Here is a 19578-nt window from a genome sequence, read left to right on the forward strand (position 1 = left end):
CGCTGAAGTCTTAAAGCTCCCCACGACCCCCTCCCACCCCTGTGCAACTCACACACACAGAAGACACAGGCTATGAACCCTTGGCACACGCCTTCAGGGAGTACACGGCAATCTACATCCCTCATAGCTTAGATCAAATAGTCAAGACAAATAGCTATTCAGCCCTACAATAAAAAAAAAACCAAAAAACACTTAACCCAATGAAGAAATAAAAAGTTCTGTGTGCCAAACTTCAGCTGAACTCCTTCCCCACCTTTCTGCTAATCGCAGAAGAATTGTATGGTCTCCACCAGAAGAGGTATGTTCCTATGGGCCTCTGTGGTAGAGGCAGGAGGACACCAAGAGCTGATCCGATCCAGCCCAAAATTCCCCGAGCGCTGACAGCTCTTCAGCCTGGCTGTGTGAAAGGCTGACAGTATTTGCAGCTAACAGCTATTGACGGAGCAACGGAATAATTGGCCTGGCACTCATCCACCTGCTTTTGTTTCCCCCGACCCTGATGACAGGGGTGGAGGGGGAAGGCGAGGGAGGATCAGCCCGACACAAAGCTGGACTGAGGGGGTCGTTCTTCAGAACGAGCCTGGAGCAACGTTCAAACCCACATCCCAAACAGCAAAACAAAATTCACCTTCACAGGGCACGTTTCTGCTACCCAAATCAGCATTATTTTTTTAGCTTTTCCTCTTCCCTTCTGAAAACCCATGTTCAGGTATTACCCGCTAACATCCCGCATCCCAGTTTCATTCACTGTAATTGTGATCTACGCTGACAAGATTTTCCTTCCCTATGGAGGTGTTGTGAAGATAACAGTCACAAGACCGGTCGCCTGCTACCTCAGCACAGAGAACCAAGGGATATTTTGCAAGCAAAACAAGAAACCCTCTTCAGGGCATGACTGGGAAAGAGAGCACCATATAGCAAATACGAGGCAGCCACATGTGAAACACAAGGCTTAAAAGTTCAATATCAATAGTTGCTTCAGTCACTATCACTGCCTCCACTGCTCAGTGATTTAGGCAGAGGTCTTGTCCCCTTCATGCAAAGAATAGCAATCTTTTCTCATATACACATATGACTCTACACAAAACATATACTATGGCAGTTTCTTTAACAGGAAGGAAATTGTGTAATGGTGTTCTTCAAAAAGTATAAAGTTGTTACAGGTATTTAACTAAAGAATTCTGTGGAAAAACTTCTTTTTAAGGATTTTCTCCTGTACCTTTAACACCCAGAACTTGTGTAAAGCAACAGAAATTTTTGGACGTGCAAAAACTGCCAGCTTTGCCCTTGGAGAAACGGTTTTAAAAATAAAAAAAATAAAGTTTTAAAAGAAAGCAAAGTATCTTGCTCCAAAAAGTACACTTAACTTTTTCTTGATGAAAAAAGGGAGTGACCTGAGGATGGACATAATCTTCCCTCTTTGATCAACACAGCAAAGATAAAACACCAGAAATACTTACAATTCCTAGTGCAAGTTCTTTCTACATCTGCTTTAGGCTATTTTGGCTGTAGCATTTATGTACTCTAATTATTTTGTGCATTAAATACCATAAATATCCTTGTTGATTTGTGATCTATTTGTGGGTTCCAACATACAGCTGTATTTCATTTGGTTGAGAGGACATTCTGCAAGTAGGACTTGTACACCAATGCGTTTCATGGACAATCATTATTATTTATGGGTAAACCAGTGATGCTAACAGCTTATCTCTATGCCATCGTTCAATTTTATGTCTGTGTACCTATACCTAAGTGTTCCTCTGTAGGAGAGGGGAAGAACATTTACTTATGATTCACTTCGCAAGCAAGTGAACAATCCTTTAGCTTCATGTGGAAGGAACTTGGCAGTCCCTTTGCAACACACAAAATACCTTTGCAAGCAAAAAACCCCTGGCAATTTCTTCAGAGGCAACAGATTTTTCTCAAAGACAACACACAAGATTAATAAAAATATTCTCTCTCTCCTTATGAGTAAGCCCCCTCCCCAAATTAGCTTAACCTACCGTACATACTGCACAACATTAAGTAGTTCTCCATTTTGCATGCCTTTGGGGTTCTACTGATAGCTGTCATCTGCACGAGGTATTTTGTTTGACTGGCATGCACGTAATACATTTCATTTAGGACATCGGAAAGAGAAGAAGAATTAGTACTGAAGATTGAGGTATATTTCACAAAGAGACAATCATGCAAGTTACATCCACCTACCTGTACTAGTGCGATATGTGCCTGTGTGTGCTGGTTGCAGAGGGTCCCCCTGGCTCTGGCTGAGACTCCTCATAGGGGGCTTCTGATAAACTCTGTCTTCGTAAATAGGATCTATATGGTGTTCTGGAGACTGCAGTGCCCTTAACTCGGAGCCAAGGTGGCTGTGCTGGCTGCTGTAAGATGCCCGAGACCCAGCTGCAAACAGATTTATGAGAGATATTTAAGAGAGAGAAAAAAAAGTGACAAATACAGGATCTGACTTTATTAAAAGTTTACTTGAAAGTAGCACTTAAACACAAACCCCAAACAAAAGAAAGAAATAAATATTTTCAAAATACAAATAGAAACAGCATGCAAGGGCAGCAACAGCTCCAGTTAATCACTTTAGTTGCATCATCCAGCTGCCTGCCTCTACTCCAAAACCTCATTTCTTCCAAGGAAACTACATATTTTGAAGAGATAGATATCATGATATCATCTCTTCTTAAACAGAGACCAAAAAAACCCAATGCAAAAAAATTTTAAAAAACCCAACTAAACAAAAAAACCCACTGCACAATCCAGGAATGCCCAAGAGCAAAGGGGTCCACAGAAGAAGGGGGGAGAAGAAAGGAGCAGCAGTCAGAACTAGTTACACATGTTATCCCCATATCTTAAGACCTACAAATGAAATAAGCTAAAGCTCATGAATAGATGTAGTTACATGAAGGCTGATCTTTTTGCTGCTTCACTATAGTACAATGGAACGGTCATGCCTTATCAACATTTTGCTGTAAACAGTTTAAAAAAAATCATATTGTTAAGACTTTCTACAACTTAAATATCCTTGAGGATGAATAAATTAAATGTGCCTTCTGGAAAATGTATTTTAAGGATACAGGTTTGGGTTTTTTTTATTTTTTTGGTAAATAACAAGATTAACTGGGATTGTATTAAAACTTTTTCTTATTCTACTATTAAAAATATTATTTTCTATCATGATCTTTTATAAAAAGAGATTTGTATATTTCCAGCTATGGTTACTTTTGTCACTTGAATCCCTCTGTCACTTAGGTACTTCAGTTCTGTGGTCCATTAGCAAGGTTCCCAAGGAGAGGCACAGGGAAGCCATACAATAATTACACATTTTGAAGGCAAGAATCAAGCAAGTACGCAAGCGACACCTGACAAAGGGTAGGTCTATACCACAAAGTGGTAACACGCTATTTAAATGTTTGGAAAAACAATCAAAGATAACCTACACCTCTTACTGATACTCGCGTGAGGTTAAAATCCTGGATGTGGGTGATGTTCTGCTAGCTTAGTTTGTACTGCTCAGACCATCAGTGTAGCCATTCCTACCTCTTCATTGTGTCAGCAGTGGTTTTGTTGCATAAACAAACACTAAATATTTTTAAAATGCAAAGCACAGATATAAAGTAATGTGCAATAGCAACATAGGATAGAAATGAGAAAGATACACAGACATAACGTTACTTAAACTTTAATACAAATTGTCTGGAGGAAAAGAGTAATTTATTCCATTTCTTTCTTTCTAATCAGCTTGTGCCATATACGTGTTTTCTTCTGAATTTTTCAACGTACGTGCGTGTTTTCACTGCAATACCCTATTTGCATATTTTTCCCTTCAAACATTTTTCAGACTGACTTGCCATTAGCACACCACTGAAAGTAATTCTGTTGTTCCCCTTACTAGAAAGTCTGCCAAGAATCCCAAAGACATATTTTATCTATAACTACTGCAATTACCCAGGAAGTTGATATTACTATTACAGAATTAAATTCTTCATGGTCTGCATTTTCAAAGTGCTCTTTAACCCTGCATCTCTGAGAGTGAGTCTCAGAACAGCTGAACAGCTCCACCAAAGTCTAGTATCCTTCAGAGTGGCCTAAAATACAGCCTGTTATGATTATGTCCAAATTTCACTGTGCACTTGGTTCAATCTGTATTCAGAGAAAAAAATATGGAAGAATTGAGGGCAACATTTCAGAAGTTCGACAGCACATCAGTAAACCAGACTTGCTACAGAATAAAGAATTATACCCCCTTCTATAAGTATGACAATTCTTTTGTCCATTTACAAATTAATAATGCTCTTTGGAACAATAGATTTTTCTTAATCCTGCTTCCAGTGAACCGGAAGATTTTTCCCACTGAATTTAGTGGCAATATAACCCAAATATTAAAATGTTCTCAAACAGTTATGCTAGTCTTCTGGTGAGGTGGGGTTAATTCAGTCTCCTTCATACTCTACCAATAGTTCTGAATCTGCAATTGCTAATACCAGTCTAATACTAAATGGAAACTTAGTATTAGCTTATTATGCTAATATTAAACAGAGGTTTATTTGCATACTGCACATGTAACCATAACACTACTGTACTAAACAATAAACATATGTATAACCAGAGAAACTTCTTGACGAAAACACATTAACGTTCAAGCAAACAAGGCAAGGAAGATGTGACAAACAATAAAAGAAAACCAGCATAACTTGCCCCAGAACAGCTAAATGGCAATCTAGAAATAACCTGAAACCACCTGAACAACAAGATTAATGGGTAAACACCCCCAAAAAAGTTTGGGAGTTAAAACTCTATCAGTGAGTAACTGCCACTATTCCTCTAACATTTCAAGAAAACAAAGATTTCAACAGGTAACTAAAATATTTTCATGTTAAAAACATAGACGCTCCCAAATCTCAGAGATTAAGGCCATCAGAACATGAATATACTTGTTAAATCACGTCTCAAACACCTTTAGTTTCAAGCAAAAGTGATGCTTCTCTACAGACCACAGTATGCAATTTTACTACACTACTTCCAAATTATCAGATATCAATATTAACACAAAACACTAGCACCCTTTAAAGGTCTTAAATCTAGTTTAAAAAAAAATACAAAACCCAGAAAATTTATAAAAAGATGGAACACTACCATCATTTTTAATGTTTCTATTAAGTTGGTATTTCAAAAACTGGAATAGCACATTCTGTTTTCAATTAAAATCTCTGTTCCATTGCTCTTAAAATTTTTACGTGTATTAATTTATTCAAGTCTCAACTTAGGAGCAACAGGTTTTTATTGCACGTTTTATTTAAATATTAAAATCAACTAACCAATAGCTATTATACCAAGTCATCTTTGTTGCTGTGCTGTATCATATCCAGTAAAGCTCACACAGATAACTTTAAGAAAAACTAACACACTATTACAGCTGAAGTCAAGAAAAGAGTTGTAGATTTTTATATCAATAAAAAAAGGCCAGGGGGGGCAGGGGGGTGGGGGGATGATGGGTTTCAGACAACTGCATCCTACCTCACGTACACACTCAGCTCCTCCACCATATTCTGCTGCTACTTTGGAAGACACTGGGAAGACCGGTAAGATAATCGATCAAAACAAAGACTGTGAACTCAAAGAATTGATGCCACTGAGAAAGCGAGAGGTATAACATGCCTCCTGCCTGCATCTTGGCTTAGCAGCAAACAGCTACATCCTTTACGACCTGAAGCTGCAAGCTGATCTGTATCACCTGCTTCAAAAAAACCTGTATTAATACAGTCTAAAGCTCACAGAGGTCGGAAAAGCAACAAGGTCAGAACGGAAAAGCAGTAATCAATATACTACCAGGAAGCAATAAAACATCGGATTACCAAGGCCCGTTAGCGTTCTCCAGTTCAAGGAGGCTCATCGCCCTCAGAAGTGGTTTCTTGAAGGCACGAACACATGCCATGAACACATGGCTGGCCCCAACCTGCACGTGTCCAAACCCTGTTCTCAACCAGCCCTTGGTCCCCCCTTCACCCCGCTAATCGCGCTGCACCGCTCCGCGCTGCTGGAAACCGAAGCCGCGGTGTGCATCAGGGCCACACACAACTCCCACGTATTCTGGAATTGGACTCGCCTCCCCTCCCTGGCCAACCTGTCGCTAGCAGCAATGCTATTTTTTCCCTTGGGGAAGCATAAGGCATCAAGCCCATTTCAAAGACAAGCCTACGTACAAGTTCAAAGACAACTCATTATTAAATTTACAGTTCTGCAAGCCATTAGTTACAGATGATGTATTTAGCATCAGAGTAGACACAGAACTCTTATGATAATGGTTGTGAAAGGAGTAGGTTTTTTTCTCCCATCTAGATTAAAAAAACAAAACCCCAAAACACTGAGAAGAGTTAAACCATCACTTACAGACTGAAGAAACCACTTGAAAATTAATTCCTCAAATAGCCCAATCGGTAGTTTGACAAAAGGCCAAGAAATTATTTGATTGCAATTCCAGAGATGCATCACAGCAGAAAGTATAGAGAAGACTAAAAGGCTCTAAAATAGCTATGAGAGGCATCAAAAGTGAAGCAGACAAAGGAAAAAAAAAAAAAAAAATCCCCCAAACCAAAATAGGGTACATTTATTTTTATAAACAGAAACTGATTAACTATAAGAACAAAGCATACAGAAGAGAGTCTTCTCTGTCTTCTGAAGTCTCCAAGACTACAACCTGATAGAAAGTGGAATGCCCCTTCTCCTGCGTCTCTGTGGAGCGTGTAAAAGCGGACTGTGGTCAGGCTGCAGCATGGGTGTCTTGTGAGCCCCCAGCCAGGTGAACCAGATTAGGGCAATGATGATAACCTACAGCTGGCCAGTTTTACCAGATGAAGATACCACATTCCTACAACCTTTGCTCTCCTCCCACATTCTTGAGGGGCAATAGAAAGAACCCAGAAGACTGCAGTCCTACCTAATTGGATCAAAAAGACAATCTCCACCTTTTACACTTAAAAAAACCCCACCCTACTACATGAAGGTTTCCAAATTATTCAGATCTGTTCCTTGGTAGTATAGGGAAATGGTTGTTTCCTAGGAGAATGTTCTTTTTTGACAAAGTCTCACTTTCCACAGGAAGAAAAATACTGTAATCAGAAAAGTGTAACGTGAGAGAAATACAAAAAATAATCCCTAATTGCTTTTCAGACCTTGTGCGGGCTGTCATGGAAATAAATGCAACAGACACATCTGAAAGACACTGCTAATCTGACACTTTAGGTCAATAAAGTAAACCACTATATTGACAGCATTTTTCATTTCAGGAAACCAAAGACATTAAAACTATTCAAATGAATGGATACACAGGCATTTGCATATGCTTTAATAAAGCCTGAACAGTTTTATTTGTGCCCCTTGTGAAAGCCTTTCCAACCAGTCACCCTATCTTGCTGCAGCCCTAAGAAGGAGCCCCACAAACTCATGATACTCTCTGAGCATCTCTCACAGCAAAAGCATACAGTAGTGCCCTCACTGGAAACACAAAACATGGAAGTGATCATCTCAACATGAAGAAAAACATCCAGATTTGACCACACAAACCATTGAGCCCTCATTTAGCAATCCTCCATCACAAAATTTATCCATCAAGAGTCCTGTTAAGCAGTCCCCTTATGTCTATGACACACAAACATCATTAATGAGGTATGAGCTGAGAATGAAGCTCAATGACCATTCTATTACCATTTACCAGTAAGATGTTTACACCACTTAACTTGGTTAAAACCCCACACATTTCAACACACAGTAGATCTCTGGCTACTCGAGGCTCTAAGTATCAAGCTCTGATTCTGAACACACTACAACACATTGCACTCAGGAGATTTGATTTTCTAACAAAGAGGATTGACCATCCACAACTGGCTGTATAGATTTCTTAATTTCAAATATAATGACAACATTGCTCATGTACTTGGTACCGAGTTTTCCTTAGATCACAAGTTTTTGAAAAAAACAAACCAAACCAAAGAAACAACAACAAAAACCAACCCCACATGATGGTAAAATTGTAATCAGCCCATCAGTGAGATAAGAGACTGCAGGCACAGAAACTAAGAGAGAATCACAGCAATTTTGTAGCTTTGGTATGTTGCATGCTTTTCAGAGGACTGAAAGAACTTTTTGATTTAAATGGCACATCAGGGCTGAAAACCCGTTTTGGCATTAATTTCTTAGATGCTTGCCCTGAAATGCTACTGTCCTTATAAGAAAAGTATAAATTATACAGTACCTCAGGTCATAGCTTCACTGCAATTCTGAAAAAGCAGCACATGAGAAAGAGGATATGAACAGTAGGATTTTTACTCTGAACTTGTATGTAATAAAACCTATTTTACAGGCACTAACCTGGTTTACTTTACGTAGTAAAGAAGTTGATGTGAACCCAAGTGCAGAATTAGAAGTGAACACGGCGGAGAAGGAGAAAGAAGTCAAACATTGATAGCTAGAGTTTTGATATTGACCTTTTTTTGCCAGTAATTTTTGCAAAAACATCTCCAAAATGATTGTCTGAATACATGCATCTTCTACTCACAACGTTGGAAAAGGACAGTATGATCTACAACAAATGTTACTATAAATAAAACTAATAAAACTCAGATAATGGGAATACACCGGCACTGCGTGATGAAAAGTTCAGTACCGAAAAGAAAACATATCTAACCCAAGTACTGAAAGCAAATACAAATTGTTAAGACATGACAGATGGTTAAATTAACCAGTAAGACATGACGGGCCATATGGCAGTACCAGCTAATGCACACCTTGGGTATGTCAGCTTGTGCCCCTACCATACCAACGATCTGCATTCACCAGAACCAAAACACAATCTGGAGTGAATTCCTTTTAATTGGGTTTAGATTTGTCTTCAACACAGGTTTCTCACCTGTTCAGATTCTACACACACACACACACAAAAAGTATCAATTTGGGTCTGAAGTTTTTCTTTCCCCAAATATTGAAATTAAAGATTAACTAATGAAAGTGCAGAATTAAACTTATTTTTGTCTTTATACTCTTTTTCCATTCTCACTACACTATTCTGTCCGTGACTCAGGACTATTTGTAGAAGTAAAGAAGGAAACAAAACCATCACAGAATGGACTGATTACACATGGTGCCTTTCAACTTAATCAGACTCTGGACACCCAGAAAAAATATGGATGTGCTACTTCGGCATCCCCGGTCCACACTACAGGACATCACCACAAACCAAGTATATGCTACAACATACAAGCCCCCAAAACTGAAAGAACAGACTTGCCTCACCTGTCAGTATCTTAGACTGTTTTTCTTCAGTTTTTCTACTTAAAATATTGAAGTGTAATATGACGCGTGGCCTGGAGTGTTTCTTGTAAACTATCATTGCACTGGCAAACCTATGAGCAGTTTCACTGTCAGGATACCGTCACGTTCAGCTGTACGGCTCGCACTGTGCCGTTTCCCAGACATAATTTGTCCATTAACCAGATTAAGTATCTTAGGAAACTCTCCTCAAAACAGATTGGCTTTGGCTGCTTAAGGGACAGTGCAAAACCAGCCTCTGACCTAGGGTTAGCACTTTTCACATCAGTGCTAAAAATAAAGAAGGGGGGAGGGGGTGGGGCGCAGGCGCGAAGGATTACACTTTAAGTGTAATAAACAGGCCCAAAATAAACTTTAAAAATCAGTTGATAAAGCTTACTATGGCTTCTAAGAACTATCTAGATAATTTTTATTCCATTTAAACTAGTTTTTAACCAAATATTGAAATTAATTATACTCTTAAGTATATTTAAAAGAGAAATAAAGCTGAAAATATTTTCTTAAGCTGTCCATGTTTACTTTTTAGACATGCAATGTGACTGCAAAGTACTGTATCATTTATTTTAATTCTACAAGTCTAGGAAAGAACGAAAAAAAAACCCAACCATATCATAAATTTATGTTTCCTCACAAGCATTTTCTTTTTCCTGCTCCTGTCCTTATTCTGTTGAAAAGCATGCACCTGCTTAAAACATTTTATCAAAAAATAAATTGTTAGTGGAAGAAGAGAAGTGTGACTGGGAGCAAAGAGATAAGAGGCAAAGATAGCCAGGAAGAAACAGCAGATTAAATGTGACAGACAAGTTCAGGGAGATAATTCCCATTTCATTTCTGATCTAGGGAACTGTCACTGAAGAAAGAACAAAAACCAAGAACTCCCCCAAACCAATCCCTACCACACAACAACAACTTGCCTTCAGCAAGGCAGAAAAATGATAATTTTTTTTTTTTACTTTTTTTTTTTTTTTTTAATTCTTAACTGAATGGTCACATTTGGTGCTTTCCCCCGCCCCCCTCTTCTCTTAAGCTCTGCCTGTTCCCTTCCCCTCAACCCTGCAAATTTTACAAAAAAGGGGAAAGAAATCCCATGCACGAATGGGAACAGATACTGCTATCCAGTGCTACAAATCACTGTTCCTACCTTTCCTGCTCACTAACTGCTTCAAGGACTGTGGGTTGAGTGCCTCAGCAGTAGGATGATGTTATCACGCGACAATGCCAAGCAGCCGCGCATAGGCTGTTTGGATAGCTCAACACAGCTTCACGGCAATTGAATATAATATCAAGCCTTTGTAGCAGAAGAGATCTTCTTTGAAGTTTTGCTAAACATCTTCACCTTAGAAAAGATAAAAGTTTATTGTTTCAAATTTTGAACTGTAAAAGCTTGTGTTGCACCATGGGCTCTATGCTAAAGCAGGTGTTGTGGCAAAACTTTCAGCTCAGCAAGTAAAGGAACAGAAATATCAGTGTACCTGGTGAGACATGCCCCAACAGTAAATATCCGGAAAAAAAAAAAAAAAACCCAACAACTTCCACAGGATATTTTGCGAAACCCTACAGTTAACACTTCTCTGACAAGGATTGCAAATCAAAAGGAAGAACAGCGCGTCTGAAATTCCCCACAGCTGGGTCCTCCTTCCTCCCCGAGGCACAACGCTGTTACCCAGGCAGACGCGGGGGCCCAACTTCTGCCTGCTAAGCAGCAGCGTAGACCGAACATCCAAAACCCCGTAGGTCTTTGCAGGGCTAGACACCGCTTCCAGCAGCATCGGTGATTTGCTAAAAAGCATTGCTGCCTCCAGCAAAACGAATCAGGCACTATTCCGCTGATGCCCGCCAGTGAAAACTTACACTTTCTGATCGTGTTTAACATCGTGGAAAAGCACAGCATCCAAAAAACCCAGCAACTCGCAACCCTTCCCCCACACCGAGCATCAGCTCAGTCAACCTTAAACGGAGCAAGTTCTCACAGCAGCTCTGGTGCAGCGGGAAGGGGAAAGACTTTGTTCCGCGTGCAGGGAGGAGTCGGTGCGGAAAGAATATCTAGAGCTTAAATCCAGCTAGAAGTGAAAGTCTCAAGATCGGCACAGAAAATTCGTTAAGGAGCGTGCTTTGTGGGACAGTGGTTCCCGAAGGGCAAACGGTCGCTGTGTAACACCGTGGCAGGGGTAACACCAGAAAACAAAAATCACTTGGGTAATGAAGCGTCAAGTCCGTTCAACTACAGTATTCCTCAACTGGCTTTTGCTGGGCAACCTGAATTTTTGATCTAATTGTACTGTCACTCCTGGGAGTTCACAGTTCCAACAGGTGGTATTCCTGCTAACAGGGAAAATGCAAATAGATAGCTCCAATGAATCCTGACCATGAATGCATCTTTTTTGAAAGTATTAATTTATGATGAATATTGCACATACTTCTTTTGCAAACCTATGTTCCAGTCTCTGATACATGCAGTTGAAATCCAAGGCACCACATCTGGGGTTTGCTCACAGAAGAGTGTTTGCAACTTAGCTTTTGTAATTCCTTTTACAATGAGATTGCATATTATTAGACATGTGAACAATATTAACTTCTGGAGATTTTTATCTGTAACACTTTGTACTCAAACTTGCATTTCACTGAGAGAATGGAGAAAAGCATCAGATAGCATTTGTTCTTTTATGTAAAGTCATCTTTGACAGAATATTAAACACTTTCTGCTCCCAGCGGCTTTCTCCTCCTCAGTGAGCATTTGCTTGCAATCCCCAGTTTCTAGAATTCACCAAGACCCGAGGTATGAGTCTGTGACATTCCAGGGGAAAAAAAAAAACCAAAACAGTGTTGTCTTTCTCTCAATGCCACATTCAAGAAAGGGAAGATCTCTTTGGATATTCTGTAACACACTATATTACTCATCAAGCTTTCATTACCCATTTGAGACTCATTGCATTTAAAATACGAGAGTGAAAACATCGAGCTTTTATTAAATGTATACATTATCAATCTGAATACAATCTAACTAAAGAATTTAGTTATGCCTGTAAAAAAGTTTAGACCGGCAATTATCCACTTTTACAATTATGTTCAATAGATTATCATAGCACTATTCAAGCTGGTTTTAGGTTGTTCCCTTTACGTATACATCGAGACCTCTGCTAAAACACTTAAAATAATCTCCTACTATTAAAATCATTATAACCTAAAGCAATTCTAACAGGCTTGCTCTAAATAAAAGAAATAAAAGAAATGCTGAATGTAGAGACAAAGAAAAGAACACTGTTAACACTATGATCATGAGGAGCTTAAGGACTTAAGCAAAGTTTATACTGGAGTAGTCATCATATCCCTCAAAATAAAGTTTTCTCTTTCAATATCACACAACAGTAAGCATTTAGCATCCAACTTCCAAAAACTCAGAAAAATATCTTACGTAAATCCTTCCACAATAAGCAGCAAGCGAAAAAGAAAATGGATGGCTATGGATTTTTTTCCAGGAACTTATTTAAGGGGGGGGGGGGGGGGGAAGAGACAAGAAAAGAAAAGAAACAAAACCAGCACAACAGACTTCACGATGTGCCATTAATCTCACAAATTCAGATTATCCCTGAAAAGCATGGCAAGGAAAGGACCATAAGCTGAAAGAGTCCTGTCACTCAAGCAGAGAGTCCATGCTAAAAAGAAATGGCCATGACAAATGCCGCACGAGACAAATGGTGACAGAAGGTCGCCAGCAAAAGGAAAGCAGACCTAAGATAAGAAACATACGAAATGTGTTCACAGCAGTTTGCAATAAACTACTGGGAAGGTTCAGCTTCAAGAAGGGATTTAAGAGTACTTTCAATTAGAAGGATGATACGCACATTACTCCAAAGGTGACAAACACTTGAGGGCTTCTGAACTGTCCCACAATTAGTTCCTGGTTATTCATAAATGCAAATTGACATCATTTGCATGTCAAACGGATGTCTCACCTGTGAAGCCAACACTTTCAGGATCATATGGCTGGCTGAAGACATTTGCATCAAGCTTTGCCTGATTTTACAAAAGCAGTCTGAAACCTACTGCAGACCGAGAAAAGCAGTGATGTGCAATCCACCACAATCTTGGTAAACTTCAGAGAAGAAGAGATTCTCAGTTAAGGCAGTTAATTCTTGAATTCCCAGACTCACGAGATAGGATCTTAAGCAGGGCAGGGCACAAATTAGATCACTTTGGAGAAGACTGCTCAGTTATGGTCAGCGGTAGCTTCAGAGCTTGCCAAAAGCAGCTCAAGGTGCAACACAGACAAGGATGACACGAGCTAGACAGGAACTCCAACTTCAGACTGAAAGAAATGCAAAATTTTGATGAATAAGTCTTGAAAACTTTGAAGCTTGGTCAGAGACCAGACAAAGTGCAATCATGGCTCAGGGGTCACCCTATCTTCAAGAAGGCTACCAGTTTTAATTCTTCGAGGGAAAACTGAAGAGCATTAGTTCACAAAGATCCTCCAGCCAAACACATCACAGCTGGTTAGTCAAAGCCCTAAAAGCAAAGCCTGCTGGTGAGAACAAGCCACATATATGATACCTTTTGTCCTCAGTCCCTCCTTAGTCTGGTGCTACTATCCTAAAAGCTGCCAGGGACTTGGCTGATCTTGTCTTTGGAAAAAAGGCTAGCAAATCCTTCAACAAATTACTTATTCTTACCAGGATTCAGAGTCTTGATGTATAACCTCCATTTACTAATGGCAACTACGTAAGCTAGCAGCCTTTGCTCTGTTAAGTAAAGAGGGAAAAACACCAAGTCAGGTCTGTGTACAACAGGCTTCTTCATTTCTTGACTGTCCAGGCAGATCAGTTCAGAAGAGAAGAGGGCTGGAAAGAGTTCCTCTTGCCCACAGAGGGTCACAGTTATGGTGTGCAGTTCCCCAGATGAACTCCTAACTGTACATAACACTCCCAATTTTGCTTGTTGTGTGATTAGGCCATGAAATATTCTATTAAGTTCCTAATATAGGTGGCTGAGACGTACTGTAGTCAAGGTCACCCAGGTCTTTTCCTACTCTTGTTTTTAGCCAAAGATCCCTAATTTGTAACTAGCTATTAGGTGCATTATTAGCTCAGCTCCAATTCTGTTCTTTCCCTCTGATCTGCAAAACTCTTTCTACGCAAGATTTATCTTCCTTTCTTCAGAAAATGCCTCCTAATATTCCGCTATCAAAAAGTTTCCTTGGCATATTTCAGGGTTTTGTGCTGAGATAATAAAATAAAAAAGTATTTTTCAAGTGCCCGAAAGAGTTCTCCTTGGGGGACTTTATTAGTAGCATCCTTCCTTTCCATTAATTTGATTTTCAAAATGACAAAGTGACAATGCTCCTTTGCCCAGGACCTTGCCCACCTACACTCTTGCAAGAAAATCCATCTTCTCCAGCTTAACTAAACATTTCCCAAGTGGCACTACAGAGAATGTGTGCTCAGAGCCCTGAAAGGATATAGAAAGACATCAGATACAGTCTAAGAAAAGGTCAGTAAGGAGGTTATTCCAGTACAATCTGGTTTTGGTGAACTCATGTTGCAAATTATCCCATTAACCATTTACCACCTTCATGTCTTGTATTATCCTTTCTATCAGTTTTTGTTGTAATGTCCAACAAAGCACCACGACTAACTGCTCTGCAATTGTTCTTTTACTCAGTCCTCCCTTTCTTCAGGGGGTATTAAGCCCAAACATGCAAAGGAAGGGCTGTCGTCTCATCTCCCACCACCTTCTCTCCCTCCCTGCCCCAAAATACCTGAAAGAGTCCAACTCACCCGCTGTGGCAGATCATGCTCCCAGCACTTTCAGACAAATCCTTTGAAGAGCTTATGGCACCTTTTGGTGAGCAAATATAAACACAATCGCAGGGATGCTCAGGGAAGGTACGGGTGGGGGAAGGACCCCATGGAGAGGAGTCCTTTTGCTCTCCAGTCGCAGGAAAGCTGTCCCAGTATCAGAGGGCCACATTGCTCCTTCTCCACCCTTGCTTTCCTCCCAGGCAACACTCTTTAAACCCAGAGAGAGCTTTAGTCCTATGATCAAAAGGTTTTACTGCCCGAGAGCAGCACAGCTGGCTGTCTGATAAAAAGGGATGGTTTGCACCTGGGTTGGAGGGGGAGGGTAAGAGGCCGTAAGGCAAGATGCAGACACACACTATGGAAGAGATAAATACAGAAAAGCGTATGCAAAAATTTCCTCAGAAAAGCGAGGGTTGCCTGAGATTTAAGACCACTTACATTCAAACTAATACGGCACTTTTTTTCTATTCTTCACTCATACGCTACAAGTTGCAACTTGATGTACTTATTAAAAACCTATGTCATCCAACTGGCGCTTCATATGCCATGCCTTATAATTGTAAGATTAGTCATCACTTGGTCCTTCTCATTTCAGCATATTAAATTCTGACTTTTGCTTCTACCCACTTATGATAATACACAGTTCCATGAATTCATTATCATTAGACAATATCTCTCTGCCCTCCGTAATACCATTTTTTATAAAAACAGAAAGTAACCTGTCTCTTCTGGGTCCATACCTAGGTGATCTTCAAGTTTGACCCTACAATTACAGAAAAATTGCCTCATTTATCTCCCATGATTGCTCACAGAGTGAATTTGGACCAGTGACGTTTCTGGCAGCCACCACTGATGGTTAATGTATTTCACCTGTGAGCACTCTGCACCTCAGCATGGGCAGCTACAGGCACCTCCCCACCCAGTTTTTGGCCTTCCTCAACTGCCCCCTTTGCAATCTTCTTTCTGCCATAGTTAATCACTTTTGATCAGAGGCACCTGCACTGCTTTAAAGCTGGTGTGTGCACACAACCACCAAAAGCCTATTAGATATCCCAAGAAATGAACGCTTACCTTACTGACGGGCTGTGTACTGACTTTCTAGATCTCAGCTACTCCATCTACTGCCAACAGTTTGTGTGCCACAGCGAGTGGAAAGGATGAAGTTCTCCACCACAGTAAAAATGAAGGGCAGGTTCCCACTTCTATTAAATACCTGAAGACCATGAGGCACTAAAGATTTGCGTCACTATTTATTGAGACTTTAGTGACAAATGTTTCCAGGCTATTGGATAAGGCCTTGCAATGGGGTTTCAGATCCCGAGGGAGCTACAACTTCCACATGTGCCTTCTCTGCCCAGTGCACAAGCCGGACAAACGTAAACATCCCAAATTAGATCATACAGGACAAGCAGGTATTTTCACCACAAAGGCCTGAGCGTCAGAAATTTGAGTTGAAGGGGACCTTCCCCTTGCCTAATACTCCCTGTCCCATACAACAGCACTCCCTTCCGCTCTGAACGAGCGAGTTCAAGGCCAAAGACATTTGGGAGGACCCAGAATCACGCTCCTGGCAACTGAAGAGAAAAACAGGTACGGGAGGACACTGTTCAGACCTGAGGGCAAAAGGGGAGGTAACAGGCACAGACAAGACTCGGCCTCACTAGCATGCCCTCAAGACCCAAAATTTGGGCATATCATACATAGTTCATGAGGCCCCAGCCTCCTCCTGTAATCTCACATACTAAAAATAATACAAATCAACATAAGAAAGACACGGCTATATGAACCGGGAGTGCCAACACTGGCTATTGTATTTCCATTGCTCTGGACAAAAGTTCCAAAAAGTTAGGTTCCCAAAACACTGCTCTTTGACTTCATATATTTCATTGGATTTCAGTAGCCAAGAAAAATTGACCAAAGAATTCCAGCCCCTTGGATTAACCATCTTTCTGCTACAGACACTGACTCTTCTCTGCTATTTGCCAACTTCAACTCCTTCTTGTGCTTCTTTTCAGCAGGTATATAAGCACAGACTTCTTACACTCTGCTCTGATGCTTAAGAAATTCTTTCCGGTGGCTTGCAGGCTTCCATTTGAATCCTGTACCTTCTTAGGTACACTGCTAAAGTTCAGGACCAGAGGCCAGAAACTGCATGCCAGGTTGTGCAGTTACAAGCAACAGCACAGGCTTCAGTAGTGACCAGAAGCATATTGGATGTTACATTCACCTAAAAGCCCAGAAACAGCCACTGCCGCTCAGTTTCCCACAGTCATTCAGTTAAAATACTTGCAGCTTCATACCAGTTGAATTTATTTTCAGCAATGCTGCAGGCTGGTCGTCTTTGCCTAAAAGCTTGTTATTTTGCAATGTTATTTGATTTTACACCCCTCGGAAAGACCATCGGGAGGATCAGTCAAACGATTTCCCCTATCAAGAACAGGAAGCAAAGGGAAAGGTTATCCTCAGTACAAGAACAGGACCCGTTCGTAGCGTTTGCTCACGCGGGAAGTCAAAGCTCAAGTTCATTAGCTCAAAAATATATCCACGTACATGGGGCCTCCGTATTTGGAAAAATCATGGCAATAGTATGATATTTCAAAGACATCCATCTTATTCCTTCTGCTTTGGATTTTTTGACTGTCCATTTTGGATACCTTGCCCAAGTTGGAATTGAGCACTATTGTAAATGTTTCAGTTGTAACAATTAATGACATAATTATCGCTGAGGGAATAGGTAGAAGTAGAACTAGCGGCAAAGAAAAGCAAAGTGAACATCCAGTTGTGTATTTGTATCAGCTCCAAGACCAACATCAGCACTTCTAACCTCCAGGTTACAACACGGAAACAAATAACTTAGTATCAGAAAGATACCAAGTTATAAGTCTCCGATTAATATCTGAAATATTACTGGATGCCTCAAAATCATCTGTTTTGTTTTCTTGTCTGGAGGAAAGAGTCTCAAAACAAACAAGGAGTAGAAGGAGAAAAAAAATCCTAGGACTGCACTGTCTGTCCCAGAACAAAAGGGCATTAACAACGTTCTCATGTGCAAAGGTTCTGACAGCAGATAAAGGAATTTTCTAGCTAATAAAAACCAAAAAAAAACTTGGAAAAAAATCTATAGAAAACTATTTTGGTTAAAATTAACAAAGCAATTTTGTTCACCCTATAAAAGAAATACTCACAGGATTCTGTAAAAAACCAAGAAAAATAATGAAGAGAAACAACTGAGTGTCCTTTTTGTTATCATCAATCACATTGATAGTCCAAGTCCCAGAGCTTATCTTAAAGCCAAAAAATCCAAAGATTTTCCTCCCTTACCTGTCCAAAGAAGTACAATTGCACATCACACCTAGACTTTTTTATTAGCTCAGCCCTGTGTGTCAGGTGGGGATTTTAAGGCATAGAGAACTTTTAATTCCGGGGTGACTTAGATCCTCTTTGGTGTGGGTTAACACTTTGCTTGTATCTTCCTTACCTATAGTGCCCTGCCCAAAAGCTGAATGATGATGTACGTGATGAAGTCTTGTCTGCATTTGTGAACGTTGGTGGGAATTCGGGTTTGGTGCAGTCTAAAAAGGAAATTTTACTTTCATACAGTTTAAATCCCTCAAAGAGGCTAATTTTGACTGAAGTTAGCACTAACATTGATTTTAATACTACCTAACTCTGCTAAGAGTTATTTCTCCCCCATGGAGAGGTATGAAAGAAGGGGGTGGATGCATGTAATGCTCATAAGCAGTAATGCAGCCATTCTAGCACAAATATACAGTACAGCGTGATTTACTGGAGAATTGTGACACTCAACCAGATAATTTTTTTGTGAAGACGTCAATGAACCAGTGATATATAGATGATCCAATATTTTCATGCAGTTGAAAGGAAATCTAAATCCATGCTAGTGGTAATGTATATCAGTTATCCCATACACAGTTGCATAAGCTGGTGTGTTCTGTGCCTGTATGATTGCACACTGAAATGCTAAAACATGTCAACACTCACCATCAAATAGCAGTCCTGCCATAAACCTCAACAGGAAACCAGGGTTCAACATGTCATATGTAATCAAAAGCGTACAGAAGGAGAAAGGGCAAAGGAAGGTCCCCAGCAAAGAGGGAGAAGAGTGAGACAAGACAGATGAAGGAGCAGAAGGAACCGGTTAAGACTCTGATAAACTTAGAACCCTTTCCTCAATAAAGCGCGGAAAGCATATTTTATATATTAACCCATGCCACATTTTTATAAACCAGTGCTATTTTAGTATTAATACTACACATGCACACAGTCTACCTCAGAAAGGACAAACTCCTTTTGATTGCACAGGGGCCTGAAAGAATATTCTGTTTGCAAACACGAGGTTGAGCACTGAAGTTTTCAGCAGCGGCACAGGGCTGTCTGAGGGATGCTGCAGCTCTTATTCCAGTGGAACATGTCACTGCTACATGAA

The 19578-nt window shown here is 40.2% G+C and overlaps 1 protein-coding gene across 7 annotated transcripts in view; it reads right to left on the minus strand.

Annotated features, from left to right (window-relative positions):
• CTNND2 (catenin delta 2) overlaps window positions 1-19578 on the minus strand; it is a 688109-nt gene that overhangs the window by 272630 nt on the left and 395901 nt on the right. For all 7 annotated transcript variants that reach the window (XM_030041721.1, XM_030041726.1, XM_030041725.1 and 4 more), the window contains one exon: window positions 2209-2403. In XM_030041721.1, coding sequence (XP_029897581.1) covers window positions 2209-2403 — 195 coding nt within the window. The remainder of the gene's footprint in view (window positions 1-2208; window positions 2404-19578) is intronic.

This window comes from Aquila chrysaetos, chromosome 18 (genome assembly GCF_900496995.4).
Source record: "Aquila chrysaetos chrysaetos chromosome 18, bAquChr1.4, whole genome shotgun sequence".
Taxonomy (NCBI): Eukaryota; Metazoa; Chordata; class Aves; order Accipitriformes; family Accipitridae; genus Aquila; species Aquila chrysaetos.